Here is a 12,026-nt window from a genome sequence, read left to right on the forward strand (position 1 = left end):
AAATATTAGTTCATGAATGATGTTAAACTGTCAATCTTTTTATATAGGTATTATAGCCATGAGTGGCTCCAAGAATCTCCAAATCGTCTTCCTCCTCATAGGGACATCGAAATTTCAAGGGAAAGGAAAAAAGTGCATTGAAAGATATTACTCCAATTCATCTGAACGAAGAAGTGTTAATGAAGAGTTTGCCTCTTTTTCATAGGCCGTTGATGATTTTTCTGATAATGATTCAATACGTGATAGAGATTTGATGTCTCCAACTAAGTGGTAGGTTATCCATTGTGCTTCTACATCAACTCTTCAAAGTTTAGCTTTAAAGCTACTTGGTCATCCATCTTCTTCTTCTTCTTCTTCTTCTTCTTCTTCTTGTGAGAGAAATTGTTCTTGTGAGAGAAATTGGAGCACCTACAATTTCATACACTCGTTGAAGAGGAACAAGGTAACATCACAAAGAGCGAAAGATTTGGTATGTGTTCACTATAATCTTCGTCTTTTATCTAGGAGATGCTCACATTATAATGAAGGAGAAAGTAAGATGTGGGATGTTGGAGTATATGGATTTGATTCCATGGGCATGGTGGGTGCTGCTATCCTTGAAATTGCCAATTTGTCTCTTGATGAACATGAATTGGAGTCCGTCTTATTTACTAACGAATGTGGTGTTGGTGATGAGACTCATATGGATGTTTGATTTTTTTTTTCTTGTTTAAGATGTATTTGGTGTGTTGCATTTTGTTATGTTTACTCTTTGTTTGTAATGGATAGTATGGTTGATGTAATATGAACATGATTTTCTATTTTAGGATTTCTAATTTTTAATACTATATATATATATATATATATATATATAATATAATGTTTTTATTTTTTTAATAATCGTCGTATCCTAGCCGTATCGTGTCTTATATTTTAAAAAAAAATTGTATCGCCGTATCTGTGTTGTATCCGATACGATACCCGTATCCGTATCCATGCAACATAGGGTTTCACTAAATCTAGTCAACACATGTTCAATAATAACAGACTAGGACAATTTACAGGCAGCTAGAAAAGAAATTTGGATTTAATGCGCAATACTAGGATAGGGTACCAACAGACAATCAGATATTCTCATGAAGCTAAAAAAAAAAGTAGCTGGTCAAATGTGATTATGTTCTTCATAGCATTTAAAAACCGTCCTTGCCACTCAGTGGAAACAACATTCATGGTCTTGAGAGATGACCAAAAGAAAGACACTAGTTTTGAGTTGTTAGTTAGGAATTGCCCACAGGAAGCATGATTAGCACAGTTGGGATAACAGATGGTAGGAGCAGTACACTGCTTGGTACAGTCTCAATGGATATCAATGCTTATTTTTATTCATTTTCTTAGTGTACTATGGCAGTGCAACAAATGTTGAGCTTGATCTCTGTCTGAATCCTTAAACACATACTCTTCAAAGAAATGAGCATGCTTCCATCGTTTTGGGAATGGAGAAGTGCAAAATGGTCACTACCTACTTAGCCAGACAACCTTCATACAGCTAATAGTGGATTCAAGACCACAATAGAATTTCAAAAGAGATTAGCATGTTAAACTGAACAAAAAGCGTTGTAGTAAACAACAACATAATGTCCATACAAGAAATATGCAACTAACTCAACTAAGACACCATCAAACGCCGCATTGAGAAACAAATATCAACATAATAGGGACAATATGTGATATCAGTCGAACTTGGACAAGGATTTTGCTAAAATGCACTAAAATAAAGATACAAAACGCATTTAAACAAAGTAGCTCAGAAAAACAGGTTCAAGGCATCTTACAAATGTACTTAACTCAAGAGACCATAAGCAAGAAATTGGAAAAACTTTAGTGTCATTTGATGATGATTTTACACCGCTTTACCACCAACGCAAAACCCATCATTTGACTTCCAGAACCACAAGACAAAACTACCAAAACTCCAAAAACCTCAGAGACCACGTATAGCCAACAGATCCGAAACCCTAGAAGAGAAATGTACAAGAAATGGGTTGCGATATTATACCTTCGTCCTCATCTTCTTCTTCCATCTCAAGATCCCCATCGCTCTCATAGTCTGAGTCGGCTTCGGCAGCCACGTCGTCAACGAACTGGAGGACCCCGGAGCGCTTCCGTTTCCTCTTGCTGGATCCTCCGTTTGAGCTCTCGGAAGCGGTCATTTTCCTCTTTCCAGAAGAAGAACCGTCAGCCACCGTGGCCGGAGCTTTTCCGGCGACCTGCTTTCCCTTCCTTTTGAGAGCCATGACCCTATGTCTGGGACGAAGAGATAGAAAATGATCACCGCCGTGTGCTGCTGCTCCGTTTTATTACCCTTCCACATTAATCGAGATTCGAGGGTAACTTATGGGTGGGTAGTGCCGGAGGAATTGATCAACCATAAACGATCCTACCACGTGTCATGTATCGTACGGTATGAAATAATTCCAAGCGACTGGACAACTTGCAATAGAATCGGTTCACGATAAAGTAAACTATTCTCGAATTCTCAACCTGACTCTATGTTTGCCCTTGTTTTGTTGCATAATTCAATAATATCAATAAAAAGTTTTTTAGAAATTTTTTAATCTCAGTTTTCTAGAAGAAATCAAACGTAAAGAAAAAAAATCAGCAATTTTTTAACACCATTAAACGATAAGACACTGTTTTTAAAAAAATAAAACAAAGCCTTCCCCAGTTTTATTATCTAGCCCAAAATAAAAATGTTTTTCTTCATTTTGCAAGTGTGAAAAACGCATCTTTTTCTACTGCAGTTTTGAACGCAACTCCTCTTTTGTGCAAAAAAGATCGATTTTTACCCATTGGTAATGGGGCATGGCAAATATAAAAGTAACGAAGTTCTCTGTGATTAAACAGCTTCAACAATGCAAGTTTACATAAATAACATTCAGTTATAGAACAGCACATGTCGCTGTCCTACAAGAAAAATAGGGACTTCATGGTGTGTTGCATCTTCCCTGGAATGGCATGCAAGCCTAGAAACAAGACTTACGACAGCAGTCAAGCAACTTCTGGGCTTTACCGTCATAATTCTCAGTCGAAGATGGATCTCTCTCTTTCCATTTCTCTAGAATACTGGCAATTCTCTTTCCCTGAGAGAAGGTTAAGGACAACATGATACAAACGTGAAATTATGGATACAGCAAAATGACAAGAAGCATAAATTAAAAAAATCAATGATGAAAAGAAATCTTGTTATTTCGAATATTCTTACTAAGATAAATACTATCTAGTCATTTTTCTCTTTGGTGTTATTTTGCCGAAAAGGATACACTAGCGATGACAAATTCCTTTCCTTCATCACCACCAAAATCATCGCTGGCGTGACTATCAATGTCATTCTCGATTAGAAAATGTTTGTCCAATAGAAGCAGTGTTAACCTATGCAGGTCCAGTGAGCCATCGTCATTTCCCTCAGTTAGGCACAACACCCTTTGCAAGATAGACCATAATGCACTTCGAGCGGTAGAATCATTAGAAACAAAGGGTAAAGCATCAAGTAGACCCTGAAGAAATTGAAAGTCTGGCAGGAAACATTCAGCGTAAGTTGATCTGATATAATAATAATGCTTCTCAAACAATACCACCAAAGAGCAGCATACCATTAGCGATGGATAGGACCAAATTACGCTGATCAACCAAGATATTTGCAAGTATGACAACAGCCGAACCACATAGGCTATCAACCTGTATTTAGTTTAAGTGTAACGTAATTTTCATTTTTAATGATACCCGTCACACGCCACAGAAAGGACATGTAAAGTAAGGTATACAAAGAAAGAAGATGCACGATGAGCAATATCAACTGAATTATATGATACAACAGAATAATGTCTTCAAGCATCATGCATACCTCAATCTTATGAGACAGCTTAACCACTTCACAAACAAGGTGGAAAATGTGATTATTGGAAGTTATCAAATCAAAACAATTATCTGCTGTTGAAAGTGCTTCAACTACTTGAAGAACTAGATCAAAAACAGCCAACCTGAGATAGTTACAGCAAAATATGCATTTTCACATTTGTAGTAAAAGAATATCGTAGCTTCAGAAACTGCGACAGACAAAAGCAAATCATGCACAATTTCTTTGAAGGATTTGAAAACAAAGCAATTGGCAAACATAAAAGGCAGTTCAACGTACCTTTCCAATTTGTTCTCCTTTAACTGGTTGAACTCAGATTCTAATAGACTCAAAACAAGATTTGGTAAACCAAACTTCACCAAAGGCTGAAGAAGAACAGCCTCCACTTCTTCATGTTGAATTATGGTGAGCAAAAACTCAATGCTCTGTCATCAGTGAATCAGGGCATTAAAAGGGCAAGTAACAAGAGGAAATATATCACCAGAAAAGTTTAATGAAATACTAGTTTGGTTAATTTAACTGATGGCAAAGAGATGAAACAGAATAAGCACAACAAATAACAACATAGATCTGCTGACAGAGTAAGGCGTGGACTACAGTACTTATATGCATCCCTATTAATTGATGAGATCATGATCCAAATGGAAGAGAATTCTTATATCAGCATAATGCCCCATCTACACATGGGGTATACCGAATCTAGAAATAAGATGTCTTCCAAAAATACTATGATCTTGTAAAAGCAATTGGTAAATATTTTGTATCAATTCTAACGGCCTGCCATGATTTGTAATGTTAAGCAAAAGCCATAGACCCAACTAAACAATTTTCCCATTCCATTTCGACTCAGAAAGAATTTTTTTAAAAAACAAAACATTATCTAGGTAAATTGACCGTCTAATATACCAAGATATGAGGAAAAAAGAATTTTTATCATTCTCAAAAAATACAACAATCGCCCACACTAATCACATATTATAGTGACCGGAGGCACAATTAATTCATATGAAAGAGTATAAGTACTTAAAATTTCAAGCCAAAGATTAGCCAAATCTAGTGGCATTCTGTTGGTGATCTATACATTGACATTATGGCATATTAGACCTTTTCTAGAAGAGTCATGTTCAGTGTATTCCCAATAATCCACAGTATCCGTAGAAGAATTTGATCGTGTAGCAAAGCTTCAGCCCAGGTGACGGAACTACTACTCTGGAGGCTCACTGACAATAGCCTGCACAGACACCAATGTGAAAAAAAAATAGTAATTTAAAAATGTTTTAGGTTTATGACTAATTATTTCTTTCTTTACTTAGAAAGTAGAGACCTCATAGCATAAGCAAGACTTAATAGGTTCAGTTTCCCAGTACTAAGAGGAAAATTGAGACTAGTTAGGATTAATGTAAAGTAAATTCATGTTTATTTAATAATTTTAGATATATTGGATTGTAACAGAGAAGCTGGACGACACAAATAGAGTGTCTGGTGTTTCTAATGAAAGATTGACTTCCTTTGTGTATTAGAGTGAAAGAAGCAATTCACAAACATTTTTAGTATGAGCTGCTCTTGATAAATATAACAGTTGGATAATTAAGAAAAATATGCAAAAATTAATGCTGAGATCCATCTAATGAGATAGATATGTGGAGTTGTCAGGAAGGAGAACATAATGGTATTACTTTTTTAAGAATAGGTGGCCACCATAGATATGCAGAGAAAATAGACAAACAAATATAGATAGTCAAAGTTGAATCAAGATTACTGCAATAAAAAACTATCGACATATAAGGTATTAACCATAACCATGTTATTAGTAAAGACTTCGCACAAAGCTAAATCTCCAAGAAAGACCCATATAGTTGAACAAAATTGTAAAGATTTAACACTCCTTGTAGTAGCTAGTAATGATGTGATCAATTGTACCAAAAGGTGATTATGTTCAAACCCCAAGGAAGGTAAATCACGAGATCAACTTATAGTCATGTTGTGGTCAAGACCATTATAAGAGTGGATCATTATTAGCACTAATATATTTTCACCACAATTTTTGTAACATGCATACAAATTTTTGAACTACAATGGTAAATGATCTTTCAGAGACCCCTAATCTCCATGTTAAGTGTGCATTGACCTAAAATAAGACTACAGATAGCAACTTCCAAATATATGTATGGCAAATTAAGGCAACACCTGAATGTCTCTGAAAGGCAGACAGAATCATCTTGAAACAACTGATCAACAATTATTTGGATCAAACCATTTGTAGATACTATTGTAGAGCTTAGATTTTTGTGGCAGGCTAAGTTCCCAATGATTCCCAAGCAAATTTCCTGGAGAAAATTATACATGTGCAGCATTTTATTTCAGATCTTGTCGAATAGCATAATGAACAAAAATTCAAACAAATAGAATGAGAATCCCAACAATCTAGGGTTAACTATATGAATTTAATCCACCAGTTCCACTTGGAGTGTTTTCATTATCCATGCCTGTCTAGCCAGAACTCTATATCAAGCAAACTGATATTAAGTTATAGATCTTTCATATAATTTTTAATTATGTTAAGTAGAGTTTTCACTGGTCTCCCGTAACCTCTTTCACCTATATTCTTTATTGATTCATCTTATCTAACAACAGAATTTATTAGTTGTCAATTATTCAGGAAATTTTGTCAATTGAGCATCAAACGCAAAGCCCCATTTTCTAACTTTATTATTCTTTTATTACCAACATGATCTTCATGAGAACCATTTTATAACAACTTTATGAACCGAAATTCCTGTATAAAACATTGTACCAGTTGCATCAAAAGACTTCCAACACGAAGGGCCCATTCCTCTTAAAAAGCAGAAATGTCTTAAGCTCAGTGTCATTTTTAGAGCATTGATACTTCATAATCTATGAATAAACTAACAAGTGGTGTAGATACAGTAATGCCTTAGCTAAGAATTCCAACAGCGTAGAATAGTGACTGTTTGGCACAAATGCCATAGTCGTATTCATACATCATTAAGTGATAGATAATTATCATTTGCCTTACTTTTAATATAAATAATGGCAAATGTGATTAATTGGATTCAAATTCACAAGTATACCTAATTTTCTTTGAATGAATTATCCTCCATAGCTTAATGCCTTGAAATTGAAGGTTATTTTTTAAAGGCAAAGTATAATTACAATGGGCAAATCTATTTTTCAAAAATTGTCACATACATCGCATGTCAATATGCAAACAAAAAGACTAAATGAAAATCATGCCCACTCACTCTGGTTTATTAGCCCTTGCTTATTTAGGTCATCAAAATTATCTTGGAGATTATCGCTGAAGAATCATTTTAGCATACCTAACTCAAGAGTGATGATGAGGCAACTAGGGAAGCACAAGGAAAAAAAAAATAAAAGGTAAAAATATTAAACTATAAGTGAGAAATATATTTAAGCAAATAATTTTATAATATAAAAAGATGTGGGAAGAGCACAGCATATGAGATGAGATGGAGCACAAAATCCTATCCCCCAGCCTATTTGTAGGTTTCTGCTTTTGAATTCCCCAACTTATCCCTATCACACAATGTAGATGGGAGAGAGGAGTGGGGAGGGGTGTCATTGTCATCAATTGTCATCCCTAAGGACCTTCTAATAGTTAAATAATAATAATAACTGCAGATATCCAAGTCTAGGATTAAACATATGATAAACATAATAAGATGTCATATTTTGCCGATAGAATATGTAGCTTCTGCAGCCATCTCTTAGTCTTCTCACCTTCAATTTTTCGAGTTCTCCACTACAGCATGTTTCTAATGTAGGTTACCAAGGTTATTTAAAAGTTACAAGCCATTTATCATAGAATCCCTCAAATTCTTTCCTGTTTTAACAAAAAATAAAAATATGTTATCTTGAATTAATAAAAGAGAAAGCCTCATAGCTCATAAGTCTGGCTAATTTGGGGCCTAGGGAGTGCCAACAAATATTTGGCTCAAACCATGATGATGGAATTCATCAAGCAGCAAAAATAAAACTAATTATTCACTTTCTGAGCTAACATGAAGCATTTGAACTATGAGTTTCAACACAATAGATGCTTAACTTTGCTAGATAAATTTGCAGTGTTATTAAGATATATAAAATTCTATCTGATTAAAATGATGACTTATCTGTTTCTAGGAATAGGAAGGTTTCCGGCAAAAGTTTATGGAAGCATTTTTTTTCAAGTGTTAATATCACAAAGGTCCATGTAGGATACATTGACCATAATAGACCAAGACATGTCTTGCTGCGCTTATAAATTTCTGTGGTGTGTCAGCTTAGTATGCACGATAGGATAAAGAAACATGCATCTTCAGAAGCCCAGATTTTCACAAAAAAAAAAAAAAACTTTGTAAAATTTGATGAATACACAATAATGAATTAACTGATGCTTCTGAAACATCATTTAAAGATGTAACATGTAAAGTTTAACAGCAGCAGTGTATTACCTTCAGCCGGAAAGAACATGATGCATGCAGACTGGTAACAAGCACTTCAAGTATTAGATTTTGCACCTGAATTTTGTTTCACAACCAGATCAACAATGGTAGTCGTTTTCACTAATTAATAATGTCTAAAAAAAAGGACAGCACGGTGCATGAAGCTCCCGCCATGCGGGATCCCGAGGAAGGATCCATTGTACGTAGCCTTACCCTGCTTTTTGTAAGAGGTTGTTTCCAGGATTCGAACCCGTGACCTTTTGGTCACATGGCAACAACTTTACCATTGCGCCAGGGCTCCCCTTCACTAATTAATAATGTCTAAACTATCAAAATATGCTGCACATTTGAATTAGAATTGTAAAGTTGTACGGAAGACAAAAAGCAGACCAAGCAGCTCTAATATGGTATAGATAGTTTAGTACTAGAAAACAACCAAACAGTGTCAACAAATAGAACCAAACTGTGACAACCTTCAGGACCAGAGTATCAATTCCTGAGTAAGTTTTCAACTTTTACTCTGCTTATGTCGCAGCTAATAGCTTGAGTTTAAAGAAAGGGATTTAAACTTCCAAATAATACATACCATTAGTTCAGCATGTGATTCGGTAGCTGCAAGATCCCATAGGATACAGCCACAGTCTTCCTGTGGTTCTCTTGTATCTTCGGTTGAGGGTTTCCTATCATCTAACTCAACATTGCTTTCTCCTTTACCAAGATTTTTTTGCATATCAGAGTCTGAGCCAGATGTAGTCTCATCAATGATATGTTCATGAACCTTCATACAGTTTTGATGGTTTTTATTCGAGATGCCATAAAGAAGATTTTCAAAGAATGATTATCATTCCTAGATTCTTTCTATGATTAATTATATTTCTAAAAAAAATCCCCAAACATATTTTTCAGCCATTGAACCAAATACCTGCCACCTTAGATTGCTTTTCTACATTCGAGTCATATGGTAGAAGTTGTCTTATAAGAAAGATGATATAGCTAGGATCAACTGTTGTTGTTGCGTCTAATATCTGCAAAAGAAAAAGGTGAAACAACCATTGAGGTTTAAACTTTCAATAAGATGCTATCATAGTAAAAAGCTTCAGATGCAAAGAATCATCATCACTATTAAGTTGTGTTAGTCCCAACTATTTAGGGTTAGATACATGCATCTTATTCCTGCATTGAACTTTATGGAAGGTTATACCTCTTCATTCAGATGTTTTAAATCATTTTCAATTAGTGTTAGAGTTTTCAAATGCAGATAATGGAAAACAACTCTAACTAGAAAGTTCAGATTCCAGATAGACAAACTCTCATGTTTTAGATCATGGACTTCATTTTTAAAAATAAAAAAAATGTTGCACGAGGATATGGCACTGGCGCATTGCATCATGCCAATCTATATCAGGCCCAAAAAAAGTTATTAGAATGTGTCATTGTGTGGAAATGGAGTGCTCTCCAGTAATGGTGGTTGTCAGATTGTCACACTTTAAAATCCAGATGTATCAAGCATTCCAGTCTAAGATCTAGAACAATCTTTGGTCCCTCGTGGGGTGCCTGACCTCCTCCTGATTTACCTGCATGTATCTTGCCGTGGGATGGGCCGCTTGGGGTGAGCAATATCAACTTTTGCTCCAATAGAGCAATCTTTGGTCTCTCAAGCCATTGAAATTTCAACTATAATTCATTTCACTTGTGTAACTATAAATTTTATAACTCGCCTATGAACATATAATCCTATCTTAACTTATTTATCTCATTTTTTTCATCATTTGAGCTACAACCAAGTGCTCTAAATTTTGGAGGGGAATAACTTTCCTAATAATCACATGTATTCATCTTAGAATTATCATCGTTGCTATATGAAAATTATTATACTGGCCGCCACTATGCGTGAAAAGAAAAAAATCGTCCTTTTCCTGCCCATATCAGCCTGTCCCAAGGCCAAGATACGGCACGAGGTTACCCAAACAATGAGAATCTTGATTGCAAACGTAAAACAAAGATAAGGCGAAACAACTTCATCCCTTTGCTGACTAATTACCTCAGAGTCGGGGTGAGGAGCAAGGGGAAGATGCGAGGGGGCATTAGCGTCGGCTTCAACCGCCTCCTCCTCCTCTTCGTCCGCATCATCTTCTGCTTCCTCTGCATCATCTTCACTTCGTCTTGCCGTATCTCCTAGTCCTAGTCCTTCCTGCTCTGGGACGGGAGCCATTTGTTGTCGAGGGAACCTCGGAGGCAAAGGGTTTGAGCAGAGCAAACTTTTCTTTTGCGCAGGCCATGGACTTTGAGAATATAAATATATACCCTTAAATTTCAATAACTAATTTTTAGGAGGTGCATGGTTAGATGATATGAGAGGCAGAAATGAAAAAGGATAAAAAAATTAATGTTTGGTTTGAAGAATTAGTTGGTGAATTTCATAGATTAAATTTTTTTAAGAAATACTTATTTAAATATTTTATTTTAAATTTTAGATAGGATAATTAAAAAATCTTTACATCAGTTATCTTATTTTTTTCCTAAATTATGTATTTATAAACAGTACTTCTCTAAGAGCATGAGCATTCATATCAATTATCATATCTAAAGATTTTATCTTAAATTTTAAATAGGATAACTAAACAATATTTGTATTAGCTACCTTATCTATTCTCTAAATTTAGATTTGATGAATAGTAATTTTCTAAATTTAGAGAATGAAACATATATCCTAAAAATAAAATAATATTTCTTTTTAACCTCTCTCATTCTACTCATTTTTTCAATCTCTCTCCTTCCACTCATTTCATAAATATAATAATAATAAAATAAAGAGAATAAAATAATAAAAAATTAAGGACGATGGAAATTTTTAGAATAGTTGATATAGTATATAGTGAAAAGTGATTGTCTAAATTTTATAAAGTGAGTTATTTACCCTAAATTTTAGATATAGTGATAGAGAAACTAATGTAAATGCTCTAAATTTAGGGAATATATTTTATTCTCTAAACATTATAGAGAAGAGAAAAAAAATAAGAAAGTTGATATATGGTGTATTAAAAAGTGGATATTCAAATTTAATAAAGTAAATTTTTTTATCCTAAATTATATATTTTAAATAGAAAAATTTGTGTGAATGCTTTCCTCTATTTTCATTTACAACTGATATTATTTTCATATATATATATATATATATTAGGGGTGTCAATTAGGGTGGGTCGGGTCGGGTTGACTTTTTTTTTTAACCCAACCCGAACCCGAGTGCAACCCAAAACACCTAAACCCGAACCCAACCTATATAACCCAAAAATCCTATTCAAAACGATTTTTTGGGCTATTTTTCCTATAATTCTTTACTTTTATCTCAATACTCCATCATTATCATACAAATATGATATTAATATACATAAAAACATCTAAATTTTTAAAATAAAATTTGATTTAACCCCAAAAAAATCCACAAAACCCTATATTTAAGTCAACCCGGGTCAACCCGAACCTCTCTCGCCGACCTCTCTCTCTCCCTCACTCCCTCCCTCTCCCTCGCCGCTCTCTCTCTCTCTCCCTCGCTACCTCCCTCTCCGGCGTCCGATAGACCTCGCGCTCCCGTCGGGAAAGTGTAGTATTAAAATCTCTCTTGTCGCATGCTCTCCCCCTCGCTCCCTTCATCCTTCAACGTCCTGCGT

The 12,026-nt window shown here is 34.9% G+C and overlaps 2 protein-coding genes across 4 annotated transcripts in view; both read right to left on the reverse strand.

Annotated features, from left to right (window-relative positions):
• The window catches only part of LOC122012650 (protein RNA-directed DNA methylation 3-like), a 29,209-nt gene extending 26,867 nt beyond the window's left edge, over positions 1-2,342 (reverse strand). For both annotated transcript variants that reach the window (XM_042569257.1, XM_042569256.1), the window contains exon 1: positions 2,036-2,342. In XM_042569257.1, the coding sequence (XP_042425191.1) occupies positions 2,036-2,273 (238 nt within the window). In that variant the 5' untranslated portion in view covers positions 2,274-2,342. The remainder of the gene's footprint in view (positions 1-2,035) is intronic.
• Positions 2,343-2,851: 509 nt separating this feature from the next.
• Positions 2,852-10,634, reverse strand: LOC122012652 (protein SAAL1-like). Of its 2 annotated transcripts, none has more exons than XM_042569258.1 (11): positions 10,400-10,634; positions 9,281-9,383; positions 8,945-9,096; positions 8,368-8,433; positions 6,080-6,219; positions 4,997-5,123; positions 4,172-4,317; positions 3,881-4,016; positions 3,630-3,714; positions 3,300-3,550; positions 2,852-3,119 (listed from the first exon to the last, which is right to left on the reverse strand). In XM_042569258.1, the coding sequence occupies exons 1-11, from the start codon at positions 10,568-10,570 to the stop codon at positions 3,003-3,005; spliced, it is 1,494 nt and encodes a 497-aa protein (XP_042425192.1). In that variant the 5' UTR covers positions 10,571-10,634; the 3' UTR covers positions 2,852-3,002. The 2 variants fall into 2 exon arrangements, with proteins under 2 accessions (XP_042425192.1, XP_042425193.1); XM_042569259.1 differs by having other exon boundaries at positions 8,945-9,136; positions 10,400-10,436.
• Positions 10,635-12,026: the final 1,392 nt, after the last annotated feature.

The sequence above is a fragment of the Zingiber officinale genome, chromosome 8A (assembly GCF_018446385.1).
Source record: "Zingiber officinale cultivar Zhangliang chromosome 8A, Zo_v1.1, whole genome shotgun sequence".
In the NCBI taxonomy this organism is placed as follows: Eukaryota; Viridiplantae; Streptophyta; class Magnoliopsida; order Zingiberales; family Zingiberaceae; genus Zingiber; species Zingiber officinale.